The sequence below is a fragment of the Ranitomeya variabilis genome, chromosome 1 (assembly GCF_051348905.1).
Source record: "Ranitomeya variabilis isolate aRanVar5 chromosome 1, aRanVar5.hap1, whole genome shotgun sequence".
NCBI lineage: Eukaryota > Metazoa > Chordata > Amphibia > Anura > Dendrobatidae > Ranitomeya > Ranitomeya variabilis.
In genome coordinates, this window is record NC_135232.1 from 163,387,799 (window position 1) to 163,406,531 (window position 18,733).

Here is an 18,733-nt window from a genome sequence, read left to right on the forward strand (position 1 = left end):
TTTTGTTAGCAACTATCTGTTCTTCTCTATGATGTCCGTATGATAAGACCTAATAGGTAATTTGGACAGTTTAACTAATTTTTCCTACATTGTGGCACATTTTGAGTCAACTAAATAATTTGTGCTACAAAGTTATTTTCCTTCGTTTTCCATTTTTTTTTAAACAAAAAGTTGTTTTTAATTATAAAAACGTCCCATTTTGCACACATCTACATTATTAACACACTATTTTTCCATCTAATTTTCTATTATTATTATTAATTTATATGGTGATGGATCTATTCTTGACAAATTGGGTTACTTAAAATTGCCAGAAGTCACAAAGTTGTTTCAACAGTGTAAAGCAAAATCAACAGTAATGCTAAATTCCCTTAAATTGAAAGCTGGAATAGATGTAGGGGCATCAGCTTTCATTATGAACTTTCATTCTGAGACAAAACATCTGAATATAATTGCCAAATGGGCCATAACATTATACAATATGAGATCAGATTAACCTGAAGTTTTGTTTTTTCCCTAGTATTTACATGAAAATGGAATTGTTCACCGAGATCTCAAGCCTGAAAACTTGCTTTATGCTACACCAGCTCCTGATGCGCCACTGAAAATTGGTAAGCTTGTCAGAAGACCTCCAGCAATTATCATGTTTTTGGTTATTTTTTATTCTGATATACTTTCCCCATTCTGTCAGACTTCTAGTACTGGTGGTCATTAAGGTTATTTTCACCTGTCATACACTCTGATACCCAACATTTCACATTTGTTCGGCTTTATTGCAATTTTTCCATAATTTTTATATCAGGAAGGACAAGAAGTATGTGGTCCATAGATCCCGTAGTCTATTTTGGTAGAAAAAGAAAAATGGAAAGTGGCCTTTATTATACATTGTGTAACAAATCTGTCATGTGTGAATACTGCTTCATCGGCTCGTATGGATTATGCCTGACAGTTATTAGGGAGTGATTTATTCCTTCTGAAACTTGGAAATTGTGATCTTTTCTTTACATCCCGAGTCACGCTATAGATTCTAGTTAAGTTTTAGAACTGTTTTCATTGTAATTGTAAAAAAAGAGATCCCATTTAAGGCTTTACCCCCCCAAAAAAACAACTAAATGCAATCACTGTTTTGACTGGGAATGTGTTAATAGAAAATGAGCTATTATTTACCGTAAATGAAGTTTGTGTCAAATAGATAAAAAAAAAAAAAAAAAAAAGAATTGTTTGATTTTTTTTTTAAAATGTTCCATATTTCATTTAAAAATTATTCCATAATGTTGCAATTTTCAATCTGGACATTAAAGGGGTTGTCCAGCCTTGGTGTACATGTCTGCAGTCAATCTGTGTGACTGCAGACTTGTGAATCCTTATAACGCATGCACTGTGCAAACTCTCTGGTGTCAGCGACGGTTGTGGCAGATGCGTGACTACAATTATGTGATTTGGATGCATACAGTCACCTGCCAACTAGATTTGCACGGAGTCTCTCAATACAAGTGAGGCTGAACACGTTTAGTCGGAATGAAGCCAAAAGTATGGAAATAGCATACTTGTGGTCACATGACTGCCCTCTCCCACATAGAGTGACTGCAGATTTGTACGCTAAGGCCGGACAGCCCCTTTAAGCCTAATATAACACACTGACAATTCCTGTTTTGTTGAGATCACTTTTCAGAAGTCATTTCTTTATCATCACAGGCATGATTTCAACAATAGATAACACCTAGTGATAGTCACAGCTCACCTCCTACTGCTCCCTGAACAATGACTTCTGCACAGGTCACATAACATGCCTGATAAATTCTTGCACAGAATTCAGTGAGTCAGATCCTGATTATTGTTGGTTTGGTTCATGTAGCACTATATCACTAAATAATGAAGAGAATCTCAGGCCACCCTCATAATCATGTGTAGAAAGTAATACAATAAAAATTTGACTGTCAGTAAATAAAAATAGATTTAAATGTACGGGAATTTAAAAGGGAATCTGTGACCCCCAAAATCAAGGGTGAGGTAAGCTCACCGGCATCAGGGGCTTATCTCCAGCATTCTGTAATGCTGTATATAAGCCCCCAATGTATCCTAAAAGATGAGAAAAAGCAGTTATATTATACTCACCCAGGGGCGGTCCCGCTGCTGGTCCGGTGCCTCCATTCTTCATCAGATGATGTCCTCTTCTTGTCTTCAGGCTGCGGCTCCGGCGTACTTTGTCTGCCCTGTTTTGGGCAGAGCAAAGTACTGCAGTGCGCAGGTGCTGGGCCTCTCTGACCTTTCCCTGCACACTGCAGTACTTTGCTCTGCCCTCAACAGGGCAGACAAAGTACGCCTGCGCCAGAGCCGCAGCCTGAAGACCAGAAGAGGATGTCATTGTAAGAAGATGGGAGGCCCCGGACCGGACCATGACGCCCATCGGACCGGACCGCAGCGGGACCGCCCCTGGGTGAGTATAATATAACCTCTTTTTCTCATCTTTTAGGATACATCAGGGGCTTATCTACAGCATTACAGAATGCTGTAGATATTCCCCTGATTCCGGTGGGCTTACCTCACCCTCGATTTTGGGGGCGACAGATTCCCTTTAAGTCAAAGGGAATGATGAGGGAGTAGCAGCGTTTTAATCACGCATGTGTTCAGTGAATCATGCAGATTCACTTCATCCAAATACATTCTATTGGTGAAATTTCTGCTGCGGAGACTAGCATCTCTGCAAGAGAAATTGACATGCTGTAGCTCATAAACCCGCCCCGCATGTTCATCTCCATGGGTGATCCACATGTTCACATATACGCATCATCCACTTTGCTGTAACATCTAGCCGCTGCGTTTTTGCCGCTGTATAAAAATGCAGTGTCATAACCGCAGCAATTCGTGATCGTGGGCATGAACCCTAAGATTTAATTTCTGTTTGTCCAGGAAGGATGGAGATGCCACAGGAATGAATGAACTCCTTGAACAGCTTAGAGGCACAAACCGTATTACCATCTGCTTCAATGAGTCAAAATATGATCTTTATTGAGTCGATGCAAGAGTTTGACCAGGCTCCCAAAATCATCAACAATGGTTAAAGAGATTGTCCGAAACCTATCTGAATTTAATATAATTATTTAATATAACAAAAGATTTTTTTTAATATACTTCTATTGAAAAGTCTCTACTAGTGATGAGCGAGTATATTCGTTGCTCGGGTGATCTCTGAGTATTTGTTAGTGCTTGGAGATTTAGTTTATGTCGACGCAGCTGCATGATTTACGGCTGCTAGACAGCCTGAGTACATGTGGGGATTCCCTAACAAACAGGCAACCCCCACATGTATTCAGCATGTCTAGCAGCCATAAATCATGCAGCTGCGGCAATGAAAACTAAATTTCCGAGCTTTAACAACTACTCGGAGACCACCAGAGCTTGCGCGGGAAAACCCGAGCAACGAGTATACTCGCTCATCACTAATCTCTACTCTTCCTCTCTACACTAAATTCTTATCTGTGTTTTTTTATTTTACTTTCAGTGACGTTCCATTTGAGTCTCCTAATATGCTCAGGGGATTCGAAAATGAGACGTCATCAGGAGGCTGGTGCTGCAGTCACTGCCACAGCTTCTGTCTCCATCCTGAAGTGAGTAATCATGAGGGGCGACACTTTCAGGGGCTGGGCTATTCTCTGCTATACTTGGTTGTCAATACTGACATATGTTCAGTATACGGTTTTTGTTCACCTCTGTGTTACATTCATTGGGCACTAACAGCGCTCTCTTGCCAACTTAAGCTGGCAAGGCAGTGAACTATTAGTGCACAATGAAAGTAAGACAGTGGCGAACAGGGATAGCATATCTTAATATTGACAACCAGTGCATGCTCAGTATAGCAGATTGTAGCACATCCTTGAAAGTGTTGTCCCTGATAATAACCTGTTTCAGGGTGGTAACAGTAGCTATGGCAGTGACTGCAGCGCCAGCTCCCTGATGACATCGCATTTAAAAATCCCCAGTGCATGCAGTTGACTCAAATAGAAAGTTATCAGAAGTAAGAAAAAAATCAGGGAGTTATACTAGAGAAGAAAAAGTAGGATTTTTTTGGGGGGTGAAGTATATTAAAAAAAGTGATTATTTTCTTTAACTTGAAATAGATAGAGAATCATATTAAATTCAGTTAGGTTTTGGACAACCCCCTAAAAGAGTAGTTGGCATTTACATTTTTATTTAAAAAATAATACTGTAGATGAAAAAAGCAACTTTGTGATACATCTTATCAGAGAAATCTTTCTTTTCCTGGACTCATTTTTCTCTCTTCAGTTCTCAGGAAAAAATCTGTATTCAGTGAAGAAAGATTTTCACATTACTCAGATAATAGTTAGCTCTTATATGATTGACTGGAGGTGAAGGGAGAAGCTGGAGGCAGACTCCAACATTCTGCTGCAAGTTCTCCTAAAACAATAGTTATAATTTAAATCTATCAATAAAAAAACCCTTAAATTGTAACTGTCATTTCAGGAGAGTTTGCAGCTGAATGTCTGTGTCTGCCTCCAGCTCCTCCCTAACCCCACCCTTTCCATAGAATCTTATGGGCACCAACTGTTATGTCTTATCTTAGTCATCTGAACATCTGTAGTCTTTCTTGTATTCAGATTTCACAGCTGTTACACTTGAATTGAGCGTGAAAGCTCAATCTAGAAAGAGAAAGAACATTTCTTATAAAATACAATATTTCCCCCAAAATAAGACAGCGTCTTATATTATTTTTTGCTCCGAAAGATGGGTTAGGGCTTATGTGCAGGTGATGTCTTATTGTTTTCCATGAACAACAAGCCATATTTATTATTGAACAAAAAAAATCAACATTTATTCAAATATACTCATGTCATCACATGTGCTGCAAAAACACATATATACACAAGCACATATACACACTGCATATACACATGCATACACAACACACACTGCACATACTTTACCTGCCTGTTTCCTCTTCAGTTCCTCTAGACCCCCGTAGTTAAAGGACCTTGATATCACCAAAGTTTCTTAAGCAGTCTTATAAGGCCTCAGAACAGAAACACTGGGAGCTCCTCAGAGAGAGGGAGCCCTTGGCAACTCCCCAGTTTGCCTTCCGCCCTAACACCAACCCTTACTGTAAGTAGAGCTTATTTTTGGAGTAGGGTTTATATTTCAAGCATGCTCCAAAAATCCTGTAAAATAACTCTAGGGCTTATTTTTGTGATAGGTTTTATTTTGGGGGAAACATAGGATATATTACAAAGGAGATTATTTTCATGTGTAATATTGATTCACTAAATAAATATTAAAATAATGGTAATGGGAAATGTGTAATGTGATAAAAAATAATGAGGTAGCTAGAATAAAACTATATTTTCAGTAAAACAGGGCATCATATAAAAAAATTAAACAATAGGCAGGATATCAGCCAGTCATCTAGCTACAATTGTGCAGCTTTAAAGGAAAACCGTCAATAGGTTTTTACTATGGAATCTGAGAGTGGCATAATGTAGGGTCAGAGACCTTGATGGTGTAGTTTTGATAGAATCCATGTTTTGTCTGTGGTAGATGTAGCAGGGGTCAGAATGTTGAGCTGTATATAACCCCACCCTGACTGGCAGCTTCCTGTGTACACTGTACATTGTCAGCAAGCTACCAATCAGCAGTGGGGGCAGAGTAACACAGATTAGCTGGACTATCTTACACATGAGTCCTAGTCCCCTAGTGCTAAACTCCTGCTGATGAAGCACTGATTGTATTGAAACTACAAAACACAACCGAATAAGTGACACATCCCTGGAATCAGGCTCTCTGCCTCTATATTATGCTGCTCTCAGATTAAATAGCAAAAACCCGCTGACAGATCCCCTTTAGGTTGTGTTTACAAGAAATATATAATTTCCAAATTGCGGAGAACGCTAAATAAACCCTCACTAGAAGACCATAAAATTTAACTTTTATTACTGTTAATTAAAATAAAGAATATACAAATGGTATAAAATGTTTTGTCCCTAATCTGTCTCAGAAGTCTGCAGTTATTCTATGCAGTATTACTGCTAATTTATATTTAGAAAGTGTATATTACCCAATAACCCGAACACATATTGGCAGAACAGGACAACACATTTTAGCACCAGCGTCACCCCAACATGTTTCACCGCACTAGCGACGTCATCAGGGGATGGGACATAGGTTTGTCTAGCCAGGACAAGACAAGACAAGACAAACCTATGTCCCATCCCCTGAAGACGCCGCTAGTGTGGTGAAACATGGAGTAATATACACTTTCTAAATATAAATTAGCAGGAATACTGTATAGAATAACTGCAGACTTCTGAGACAGATTAGGGATAAAACATTTTATACCATTTGTATATTCTTTATTTTAATTAATGGTAATAAAAGTTACATTTTATGGTTTTCTAGTGATGGTTTATTTGGCGTTCTCAATTATATATATATATACGGTGTGTATATATATATATATATACAGTGGGGCAAAAAAGTATTTAGTCAGTCAGCAATAGTGCAAGTTCCACCACTTAAAAAGATGAGAGGCGTCTGTAATTTACATCATAGGTAGACCTCAACTATGGGAGACAAACTGAGAAAAAAAAATCCAGAAAATCACATTGTCTGTTTTTTTATCATTTTATTTGCATATTATGGTGGAAAATAAGTATTTGGTCAGAAACAAAATTTCATCTCAATACTTTGTAATATATCCTTTGTTGGCAATGACAGAGGTCAAACGTTTTCTGTAAGTCTTCACAAGGTTGCCACACACTGTTGTTGGTATGTTGGCCCATTCCTCCATGCAGATCTCCTCTAGAGCAGTGATGTTTTTGGCTTTTCGCTTGGCAACACGGACTTTCAACTCCCTCCAAAGGTTTTCTATAGGGTTGAGATCTGGAGACTGGCTAGGCCACTCCAGGACCTTGAAATGCTTCTTACGAAGCCACTCCTTCATTGCCCTGGCGGTGTGCTTTGGATCATTGTCATGTTGAAAGACCCAGCCACGTTTCATCTTCAATGCCCTTGCTGATGGAAGGAGGTTTGCACTCAAAATCTCACGATACATGGCCTCATTCATTCTTTCATGTACCCGGATCAGTCGTCCTGGCCCCTTTGCAGAGAAACAGCCCCAAAGCATGATGTTTCCACCACCATGCTTTACAGTAGGTATGGTGTTTGATGGATGCAACTCAGTATTCTTTTTCCTCCAAACACGACAAGTTGTGTTTCTACCAAACAGTTCCAGTTTGGTTTCATCAGACCATAGGACATTCTCCCAAAACTCCTCTGGATCATCCAAATGCTCTCTAGCAAACTTCGGCCCGGACATGTACTGGCTTAAGCAGTGGGACACGTCTGGCACTGCAGGATCTGAGGCCATGGTGGCGTAGTGTGTTACTTATGGTAGGCCTTGTTACATTGGTCCCAGCTCTCTGCAGTTCATTCACTAGGTCCCCCCACGTGGTTCTGGGATTTTTGCTCACCGTTCTTGTGATCATTCTGACCCCACGGGGTGGGATTTTGCGTGAAGCCCCAGATCGAGGGAGATTATCAGTGGTCTTGAATGTCTTCCATTTTTGAATTATTGCTCCCACTGTTGATTTCTTCACTCCAAGCTGGTTGGCTATTGCAGATTCAGTCTTCCCAGCCTGGTGCAGGGCTACAATTTTGTTTCTGGTGTCCTTTGACAGCTCTTTGGTCTTCACCATAGTGGAGTTTGGAGTCAGCCTGTTTGAGGGTGTGCACAGGTGTCTTTTTATACTGATAACAAGTTTAAACAGGTGCCATTACTACAGGTAATGAGTGGAGGAAAGAGGAGACTCTTAAAGAAGAAGTTACAGGTCTGCGAGAGCCAGAAATCTTGATTGTTTGTTTCTGACCAAATACTTATTTTCCACCATAATATGCAAATAAAATGATAAAAAAACAGACAATGTGATTTTCTGGATTTTTTTGTCTCAGTTTGTCTCCCATAGTTGAGGTCTACCTATGATGTAAATTACAGACGCCTCTCACCTTTTTAAGTGGTGGAACTTGCACTATTGCTGACTGACTAAATACTTTTTTGCCCCACTGTATATATATATATATATATATATATATATATATATATATATATATATATATATATCCCTCCAAAGTCCATCTTATTTCCTCCATTATTTTTGCTATATTGTTTACAAGATGCAAATCATTTTGCCACAATATTCCAAATTAGTGTATAGTGTTACATTTTTGTCCTTTCCTGGTAATGTGCCACAAAAGGGTTATTCACAAGTGGCAAAGTTAGTAGGAATGCTATAAAACATTTAATGTTTGACAATAAATGGTTTCATTATAAGCAGGAATGTTAATGACTGCTGGGTGCGTTAATTGGCAATAAATGGAATGGCCTCAGCTGGGTAACATCGCATACAGGAGCAGAATGTTCCCGTAATAGTACAACATCTGCAAGAAAAAAAATCTTCTAAAAGTTCAACTTAGAAAAAGTGTTGAAAGCAATTGTAAATGTAACAAAGCAAAGGAACTACGAGATCTATCATTTCTCATCTACTTCACAGATAGAATACTTAGATGCCTCCTTGTCTGTGTTACGTTCCTTTCAGCTATGTGTAGGCTTGTTCTCCTTCATGGACAAGAGACTCTGGGCGACAAACAGTAGTCAGAGGACTGACGTCACAGTGACCCTAAGGTTTGTGACTGGAGACAATATTCCTGTCTCTGACATTTATGGCACATACACAGAGGCAGGATGCCGCCAATTCAGCTCCAGTGTGGATGCAGAGGAGGCTGTGCCTGGTGCTGTTTGGTTAGTGGGGCCTCCAGCTTAATGGGTTTGCCGCCTCTGTGGCCTTTTAATAATGGTGTGTATATACTGACAGACTGTGTGACACTTAGATTGCACACAGGTGGACTTCCTCTCACTAAACATGTGACTTATGAAAGGAATCTGCTTGCACCAGAAATGTTTAGGGGCTTTAAAGCAAAAGGGGTGAATACCAATGCACATGCTAATTTTTAGTCATTTCATCCCATAAATATAATTTATGCCTATATTTTTCTCACTTCACCTACTTAGACTATTTAGTGCTGATGCATCACACACAAATCGGATTACAAGAATATTTAAACACAAGTTGGAATGTAACAAAATAGGTAAAAAGTCAAGGGGGTTGAATACTTTCATAACCCACTGTACTAAACATGAAAAAAATGAGACAAAAGGAGAGATGTCCATGTCCATAAAACAGGGGTCCCCAACCTTTCTTACCTTGAGAGCCACATTCTGCTATGAAAGTTGGTCGAGAGCCACATTGTAGTACAGTGTATAGGGTCAGTGTACAGGTAACACACTGAGTCACCAGTGACGTCTGCACGTGAAGTCCTTCATCTTTGCTTTTCATCTTCATTCAGCACAGACAACCGTTACTTCTTCCAGTCAGGGCTTGTCTCTGCAGGAAATAACACAGTTATCTAGAGCTCCGCTTGCAGAACACATTACTTTTTTTCCCCCAAAATTCTAAACTACACCAGATGAAGAAAATTAGGCGACAGTGTTGCTTTGCACAGTAACAGGACCACCTCCCCCATTTAAAACACTATCCTCAAAAAATAAAATAAATACCTCACTGCAGTAATAATATCCCCCATCCTGGCCCCTGTGTGTCTCATTTCTTGCTCCAGCCACATGTTCTCCCATCCTGCCTCCATGTGATATCCCATCCTGCCCCATCTGTCCCATGATTTTGCCCCACCTGTCCCATGACCCTGCCCCATCTGTCCCATGATCCTGCCCCATGATCCTGCCCCATCTGTCCCATGATCCTGCCTCATGATCCTGCCCCATGATCCTGCCCCATCTGTCTCCATTATATCCATCCTGCCCCATGATCCTGCACCATGTGTCTCCATCCTGCCCCATCTGTCTCCATCCTGCCCCATATTCCTGCACCATGTGTCTCCATCCTGCCCCATGATCCTGCCCCATCTGTCTCCATCCTGCCCCATGATCCTGCCCCATCTGTCTCAATCGTATCCATCCTGCCCCATGATTCTGCACCATATGTCTCTATCCTGCCCCATGATCCTGCACCATGTGTCTCCATCCTGCCCCATGATGATGCCCCATCTGTCTCCATCCTGCCCCATGATCCTGCACCATCTGTCTCCATCCTGCCCCATGTTCCTGCACCATCTGTCTCCATCCTGCCCCATCTGTCTTCATCCTGCACCATGTCTCCATCCTGCCCCGTGTCTCCAATTCTGCCCCCTGTGTCCATTCTGCCCCGTCTCCATTCTGCCCGTTTCTCCCATCCTGCTGCCGTGTCTCCATTCTGCCCCTTGTCTCCATTCTGCCCCTTGTCTCCATTCTGCCCCTTGTCTCCATTCTGTCCCCTTATCTCCATTCTGCCCCTTGTCTCCATTCTGCCCCTTGTCTCCATTCTGCCCCTTGTCTCCATTCTGTCCCCTTATCTCCATTCTGCCCCTTGTCTCCATTCTGCCCCTTGTCTCCATTCTGCCCTCTTGTCTCAATTCTGCCCCGTGTCTCCATTCTGCCCCTTTTCTCCATTCTGCCCTTCGTGTCTCCATTCTGCCCCATGTCTACAATCCTGCCCCGTGACTCCCATCCTGCCCTGTGTCTCCCATCCTGCCTCCGTGTCTCCATTCTTCCCCGTGTCTCCATTCTAACCCCGTGTCTCCATCCTGCCTCTGTGTCTCCATTCTGCCCCCGTGTCTCCCATCCTGCCCACTTGTCTCCATTCTGCCCCCTTGTATCCCATCCTGCACCCGTGTCTCTATTCTGCCCCGGGCAGGATGGAGACACATGGATGGAGACACATGGTCCTTGTGTCTCCATCGTGCCAGTGAAACATATTGCTTTTAAAAAAATAAATAAATAAAAAAACAAAAAACAACTTTCTTCGTACCTTGCCGCGCTCCTGCGGCGATGATGATCCCTCCAGACGTCTCAAGCGCGCACTTGCCAGAGAATGACAATAACGTCATACGCCAGTGAAGTGCGCGCTGATGTCAGCTGCCAGCCTCCGATTGGCTGGCAGCTTTAACTATTGCTGTGCGGGCCTGGGCCCACACTGCAATAGAGTAACTGAACCTGCGTCTCGGATGCAGGTTCAGTTACTGCACGGAGCAGAAGCCTGCCGCTGGGGCTCGATCAGCAGAAGAGACGGGGCCCGATGTGGGCCTCTTCTGCTGATCAGGCCCCATACGCCAGTCAGGGCAGTAATGCCCTGATGGCAGCCCTGGTGGCGCGGGTCACTGTGCTCTATTGAAGCCGCAGTAACCAAAGTTTTGCGAGATTTGTGAAGTCTCGCGAGACTTTGTGCAGCTTCAATAGAGCACAGTGACTACTGCGCAGGAGTGAATGCAGTCAGTGATTGACACAGGAGGGGCGGCATATTACCATCAGCGGGGCGGATATTACAGGTGGTGGGGCGGCTCCCTGGGGACTTAACACAGTCTTCTTTCCGGTGACCGTCGGCGAGCCACATTTCAGGAGCAGGCGAGCCACGTGGCTACAGGTTGGGGACCCCTGCCATAAAAGCTTGCAATTCAAATGAAATATGAAGGCAGCATAATAGGCACATAGGCCCGATTACGGCAGAATTCTGGTGGAAATCATTTTGAAAATTTGTCAGTTTCACACCAAATAAAATGGGCGGAGCTGGAGCGGCATGGGGGCTGCAACTTCCCAATTCATGAAGAACTGTAGCATACCTTATCCCATAACTCTTACTCCAGTCCACTGTTCAGACGCGCCTGACTCACCAAGAAACATGTGCCTCTTCATGAATCCGGCAGCTCTGACTCCAGCACGCCCCATCATCAAGGCTGGTGTGGACAATGCGGGTCATGATGAATCAGGAGCCATAGTGCTAATTTTGTCTTGTGCACCAGTCCTTGTGTTGAAGAGGAAAATATGAATAAAGACAGGTCACCCAGGTACTATGTGATCCAACATGGATATCGCACGCAGAGGGATGTGACAAGGGTGGCAAGTGAAGGACAGTTTGGAGCAGATATATCAGTGACCAGGTCAGATTGTGGATAGACATCAGGCAATGGTTATGGAACAGCCTCTTAAAGAAATTTGCTTTTAAAACTCAAAGAATTTGATTATAAAGGGGGTAAGATGTGGTAGAATTGTTCATTTGTGCTGCAGATTGTACCATTAAAATCTGCAACAATTTACAATATCACTCACTGTGCTAAAATGTAGTGTTAGCTTAGTCTAATCTACATAATTTCACAAAATGTCAAGAATTTTTACATTCCGAACATATTTCTCCATATCTCTGTGGCTCAGTGGTTAGCAGTGCAGCCTTGCAGTGCTGGGGCCCTGGGTTCAAATCCCACTAAGAACAACATCAAAGGAGTTTGTATGTTCTCCCCATGTTTGTGTGGGTTTTCTCCGGTTTCCTCCTACACTCTAAAGACATACTGATGGGGAATTTAGATTGTGAGCCCCAATGGGGACAGTGCCGATAATGTCTGTAAAGAGCTGGGGCTATGTAATACACATAATAATAATACATGATATTAAAGAATAGCCACTGTTTACATTTTCATTACATAAAACAATAGTACACATGAACATAAGGAGCTCTGTAATATTTCTTTTTCAAGATATCTGCTTCTTCCACTTGACTGATTTCTGACTCAATTCATTTGTAAAATCGGATTACTGAAATAGGAGATGACATTTGGTGCTTTTAAAATTCTAAGAAGAGAGGAGATGAGAAGGAAAGTAAGGAGAAGCAAAAGGCAAACCCAAACTTTCTGCTGCAACTTCTCCTGAAATGATAGTTACAGTTCTCCATAGAACTTTATAAGCACCAACTGCCTGTTCCTATTTCAGTAATGCTAAAATCTACGTTTACTGAATACAAATTTTACCCATGAAATGAGAATTTTGAGAATGAAAGATCAGTTTTGGGAGAGAAAGAATCAACTTTTTTTAATGAGATACATTACAAAGTTTCTTATTGGCACTATTGATTTCTAAAAAAAAAAAATAAACGATGGTTACTCTTTAAGCGTAGTTAGTAAAATATTTTGTGTTGTATTTTATAGGACAATTTATAATACTGTAAAATATTTTTTTTTAGTGTCCTACAGGGGATAAATGTGCAGTCTACTATCACTTGACTAGTAAATGGTAAGATTGCTTACGAAGGTGCCCCTGGCCTCCAGAATCTTTGTGTGTAAGAATAATATTATCTTTCTATAAAATGCACTGATTTGAAAAGGTTTCAATTGTGAAGCAAATAAAAGAGATGCCATTAAGAAATAAAGAGCTGCTGAGCACGATTGTTGTTGGCGTGCGTAGTCTGTAGAACATTTTAGGCAGAGTTAACAATGCAGACTGTGCGCGATTGTCTCATTGATATTCAAGCTTTGTCATCTGCAATGAAAGAAAGATTGGTTATCCAGAAGGAAGAAATTACCTTCTATTTGTGGCAGGATGAAACTCAGATTCCATCCAAAATACTTATATCTCGGAGTTTTCTGTACAGTTCTTGCCTATTGAAGAATCCGCTCTCAATAACGGTCATTTGAACTGCTTTTGTGAAGTGCGCTTAGACAGCAGCCCCTATGCGCAGCGCCGCTATCCAGCTACTAGCTTCTTGGATTGCTGTAGGTCACACATTCAGGATTTGGTCAGAATTTTACATCAGTATAATAGAAACATATGCACCACTTCTGTATTTATCACCCACTCCTGGTTTTGGCTTACAAATACCGAGGTAAAATACTGACCAAATCCTGACGTGTGAACGTGGCCTTACCAATACAAAAGTATCAGGTCAAAGACATCAGCTTGCTAAGATCTCTAAATTCACATATAACTTGTACAACAAATTTCCAAGACTCTTCTGGGCTTCGAAGAACTTGAAGAGGTTATCTGGTGAAAACCACCAATCAGGCACTTTTATTACTGATAGAATGGAGCGGCTCAACCTCCGCTATATTCATTTTTTTGCGGCTGCCAAAGTGCTGCGCTCAACTTTCTTTCTGACAACCCCATAAGGAGCGAATAGAGCAGTGGTCAGCATCTGACCTACCGCTCCATTTTCTAATGAGGATAAAAATTACCCTTTCTGACGATCAATGCGGGTCCCAGCAGTCAGATGCCCCCATCAGACCCTCGTTGCTGACCAAACAACCCATTTAAAATTCATGCTTTTCTAATTTCAAGCTTGATCCTTTTGGTTGCAATCACTTTTGGCTTTAAGGGCCATCCTGCATGAGCCAGGATTAGAACTACAATCCTACATCTCTGACAAAAGGAAACAAGGCAGAGAAAAAAGCAAAAGGGATTTCGGCTAGAAAGCCTTTGTCAAGGTGCCATTTTGTACTTTACTTATATGGGATATTTGATCGTTTGTGTTTGGGTCTTCGCTGGTGGTATCATTGAATAGTAGCAATTTTTCCCTGTTTTTCACATCAGTCCTGGGATATGCTCTATATAGATTAGCACCTTGATAATTAGATGTATAGGTGAGCATATATTGTGGCTGCCATGAGTCTTTCATTGTTTCTACGTACAGTAGAACTTAGAAGGATTCAGCTAGAAACTTTTTAATCACTTCATGTCACTGACCTAGTGGAAAAGAGAATAATTAACTGGATAAAAAGGCAAAAGGAGCAATTGTAAGTACACAGTGCCATATTATATGATGTTTGCACTATATTAACAGGATAAAATCTTTGATGGGAGGAGTGCTTCTTTAAAATGTGTGTAGCAATCTCTCATAATTTGAAAAAAAATAGAGATATCTAAAAATAAAACCCTTATACATGAAAAGTGTGCACTATTTCCCCGCTCGTCATCTCATACTTGTCTACATTTGATATTTCTCATTCTCTGAATGTTCATTTTGAAGATATTAGCAGCCTACTCTTTTCAAGAGCCTCTCACGTCCACAATTCTTTTCATTGATTAAGCTGAAACTGAAATGCACAAGTTCTCCGTATCCATCAAACGCCTCCTCATGCCCCCCGTGCTCTTGGGAGAACAGCTCATAGTAAAATCGAAGCTTGTTAAATACAGTTTAGCACTTCACTAAAGTTAGCATATCATTTCCATCTATACATTATCACTACATGGCCGAAAAGTTTTAAAGGGGTTTTACTAAAGATTATAAGCTATCCTGTATCCATAGAATAGTGGATAACTTACTGATCTTTGGGGTCCAACTGCTTGGATCCCCACCTGTCCAGAGAATGGGTATCTGAATGGAGCGAAAATTGAGCATGCGCACCTCCATTTAATACATTGTCTATGGGACAATGGGTCAGTGGCTAGCACTGCAGCCTTGCAGCACTGGGGTCCAGAAAGGCCGTACTGGGGGGCCCACGGCACTTAAGGGGAGGCCACCATGACGCCATGACGGGGTTACGTGGGACCTGGGGAGCTGGAGCAGTTTTGATGGGGGTACAGAGGTAAGGGTTAATCGGAATACGAGGAGGTGGCTTAATGGCATTTTTTGAATGTAGTGGGCGGAACTGGGGGTCTGCGGGGAGGGGGCACATAAAAGGGGGCACGCTCCTCACGCAGGCATCCATTTTAGGTACCTGCGTGACAAGTGAGGAATCTCCGTTACACTAACCGGAATGGATGTGGAAGCGATCCTCCAGCGTCTCCGGACGGCAGCCAGCTCTCAGGGGACCGACTGGCTGAATGCTTCGGTGAACAGCCTCCTCCAGGGTACATCCGAAGCACCTTCCCAGGCACAACAGGACGGGCGCCGGCCGCGGAGGTCCAGGCCTCCGGCGCGCCTAAGCCCCGAAGTGATCCCCAGGGCCCGGCGCCGAAATAGGAGCCCCTCCGGGGACCCTCCGGTAAGCAGTGCTGGAGCCTCCACCTCGCAGCGCAGCTCCGGGAGGAATCCTTCAGAGCGGCGGGGCCTACACCGGGGGGCGGATCCTTCCTCCCCTCCTTCTGTATCCAGGCGGCGAGGGACGACAGGAGCAGGAGCCGGAACTGCGGCCGCCAGTATGCCCGCTGGCGCCGCTCAGCGAGGGAGGCAGCGTCAGCCGAGGAGACGGGGGTCAGGTGCGTTGGCTCCTCAGCGCCGAGGACAAGGCGAGCGGCAGTCGGCCGGCTCTGTCAGCAGCGTGCGGCCCTCAGCAGCGCACAGCTCTGGAGTTTTCAGCGCAGCAGCGCCCTCTGCTGGTGGTGGCCAGGATTCTACAGGAACAGCGCCCTCTGCTGGTCGTGGCTGGGATTTTCCAGGAGCTGCGCCCTCTACTGGTGGTGGCCGGGATTTTCCTGGAGCTGCGCCCTCTGGTGGTGGTGGCCGGGATTTTCCGGTTTCCGGCAGGCGACATTCCTGGAGCCACACATCTTCCAGTGGGCGGCAGGATGCTGGCTCGGCCCATTCCCCATCCGCAGCGCCAGGGCAGTCGACGGCGTCACCGGGTCGCCAGTACGTGGATACGGCCACCAGGAGTTCGGCGGTTAACATTGCGGATCAGGCCGGACCGGATTCAGGACACCTTCGGCTGGGAGCTGGATCTTCGGCTGCTGGGCTCACAGCACCCAGGCAGCTAGGTGAGAACAATTTTCCTATGATTAATATGCCAGGCATAGTTTCCCCTGAAGCTAGGAATACTGATATTACTGCGGGAGTCGCTAGCGGGGGTATGGGTTTAATTCTTAGAGGTTTAGGGGAGCTAGCGGGTTTGTGGGGGTCTGGGTTTAGCAGGGGGTCTTTGCCGTCAGCAGCTTGGTTAGGGAATACAGGATCGTTTGAGGGGTCTAGAGAGTTGACCGAGATTACGGGTACGGCCAGCAGTGCGGGGCCTGCGTCAAACTCCAGGGGTTCATCAAGGGAGATTGGCGGAGCGGCATCGGCGTCATCTGTAGGGCCTGGGTCAGGGATTGATGCGTCAGGTGAGGGAGTTTCGCAGGATAAGGAAAAAGTTGACATCCCGCAACTGGATGATGCGGCTAGGGGGGAGGTTTATGTCTGTTTTGAGGGCCCGTTAGGGGCACACTTAAAACAAGAAGTTAGGGAAAAAATCTGGAAGGGGGAGTACATAGAGATATTTTCTCTTTTACCCCTAGAGAGATTTAACTTGGATAGACCTAGAAGGGAAGACTCTAAGAAAGAGGACGAGGAGAAATGGAGATACAGACTGATTCCTAGATCGTTTTCAAATTGGCTACAAGCTTTCGCTATTATGGCTAGCGTAATCGGGGAGAAGGCCCCGGAAAATTGCTTGGCGTTATTCTGTTATTTAGATGCCATAGGTGAGGCTTACAGAACCTACGGGGGACAGGGTTGGCTACGCTATGACGAACAGTTTCGTCAGCGGAAGGCTTTTAGGCCAAATATCAGGTGGGATCACAAGGACATAGCGTTGTGGATGAGAGTTATGGTCCCATCTCGTTTAGGTCAGACTAGCCAGCCTTTTCACGGGGGCGCCGGGAGTTCGGGACAGTCAGGACACTCGGCGGCTTTGCAGAAGGGACTGTGTTTCGCCTTCAACGATGAGGTATGCAGATTTGGGAGTAAGTGCAAATTTAGGCATGAGTGTTCAGCCTGCGGGGGGGTGCATAGCGCCGCAAAATGTTTCAGAGGTAACAGGCAAAAAGTTGGAGATTCAGCTGAAAAAAAGGGTGACTCCGGTGCAGTGGGTCGTGATGGAGGCCTTTCTAAGTAGATACCCTGATAGGTCAGCTGCGGTTTTATTGCACGACGGTTTTAAGGAAGGTTTCAAAATTCCTTATGTTGAGCAGGACGTTAGTTTAAAAAGAAAAAATTTGAAATCGGCGTTACAATTCCAGGAGGTCGTGTCAGATAAGTTGAATAAGGAAGTTGCTCTGGGAAGAATGGCAGGTCCGTATGTTGCCCCCCCGTTTGCGAATCTGAGGGTGTCACCTCTTGGCGTGGTCCCTAAGAAAGAACCTAATAAATTTAGGTTAATCCATCACCTGTCGTTTCCGAAGGGATCTTCGGTTAATGATGGTATTGATCCCAAGTTGAGTTCGGTGTCGTACTTATCATTCGATTCAGCGATGGAGTGGGTTCGGATATGTGGAAAGGGGGCTAAGCTGGCAAAGACCGACATCGAAGCGGCCTTTCGTTTGTTGCCAGTTCATCCCAACAGTTTGGATTTATTGGGTTGTTTTTGGGATGGTGGCTTCTTTGTTGATCGGTGCCTTCCCATGGGTTGCTCAATTTCTTGCGCTTACTTTGAGGCCTTCAGCACGTTCCTAGAATGGGTGGTGAAAGATGTGTCTGGGATTCGCTCATGTTCGCACTATCTAGATGACTTTTTGTTTATAGGGCCAACGGATTCCGCAGATTGCTCGATTTTGTTGCACACAATAGAGAGTGTGGCGAAAAACTTCGGGGTGCCTTTAGCGGAGGAGAAAACAGTTGGCCCGGTGACAGTGTTGAGCTTCCTAGGCATTGAAATTGACACGGTAGCAATGGAGTGTAGGCTACCTGCAGATAAGCTTGCCGCGTTGCGTCAGGATGTGGTTAATGCGATTGGTTTGAAGAAGATGAATTTGCGCGGTTTGCAATCACTGTTGGGGAAGCTGAACTTTGCCTGTAGGATCATGCCGATGGGTCGAGCGTTCTGCCGCCGCCTATCCCTGGCAACAGTTGGGGTAAAGTCCCCTTTGCATTTTATCAGATTAAGGAAAGAACTTCGGGACGATTTGAAAGTGTGGGCGGCTTTTCTTGAGTACAATGGCAGA

General features: G+C 43.8%; 1 protein-coding gene across 1 annotated transcript in view; it reads left to right on the top strand.

Annotated features, from left to right (window-relative positions):
- CAMK4 (calcium/calmodulin dependent protein kinase IV) overlaps positions 1-18,733 on the top strand; it is a 354,738-nt gene that overhangs the window by 250,290 nt on the left and 85,715 nt on the right. The window contains exon 6 of the mRNA XM_077290272.1: positions 521-611. Coding sequence (XP_077146387.1) covers positions 521-611 — 91 coding nt within the window. The remainder of the gene's footprint in view (positions 1-520; positions 612-18,733) is intronic.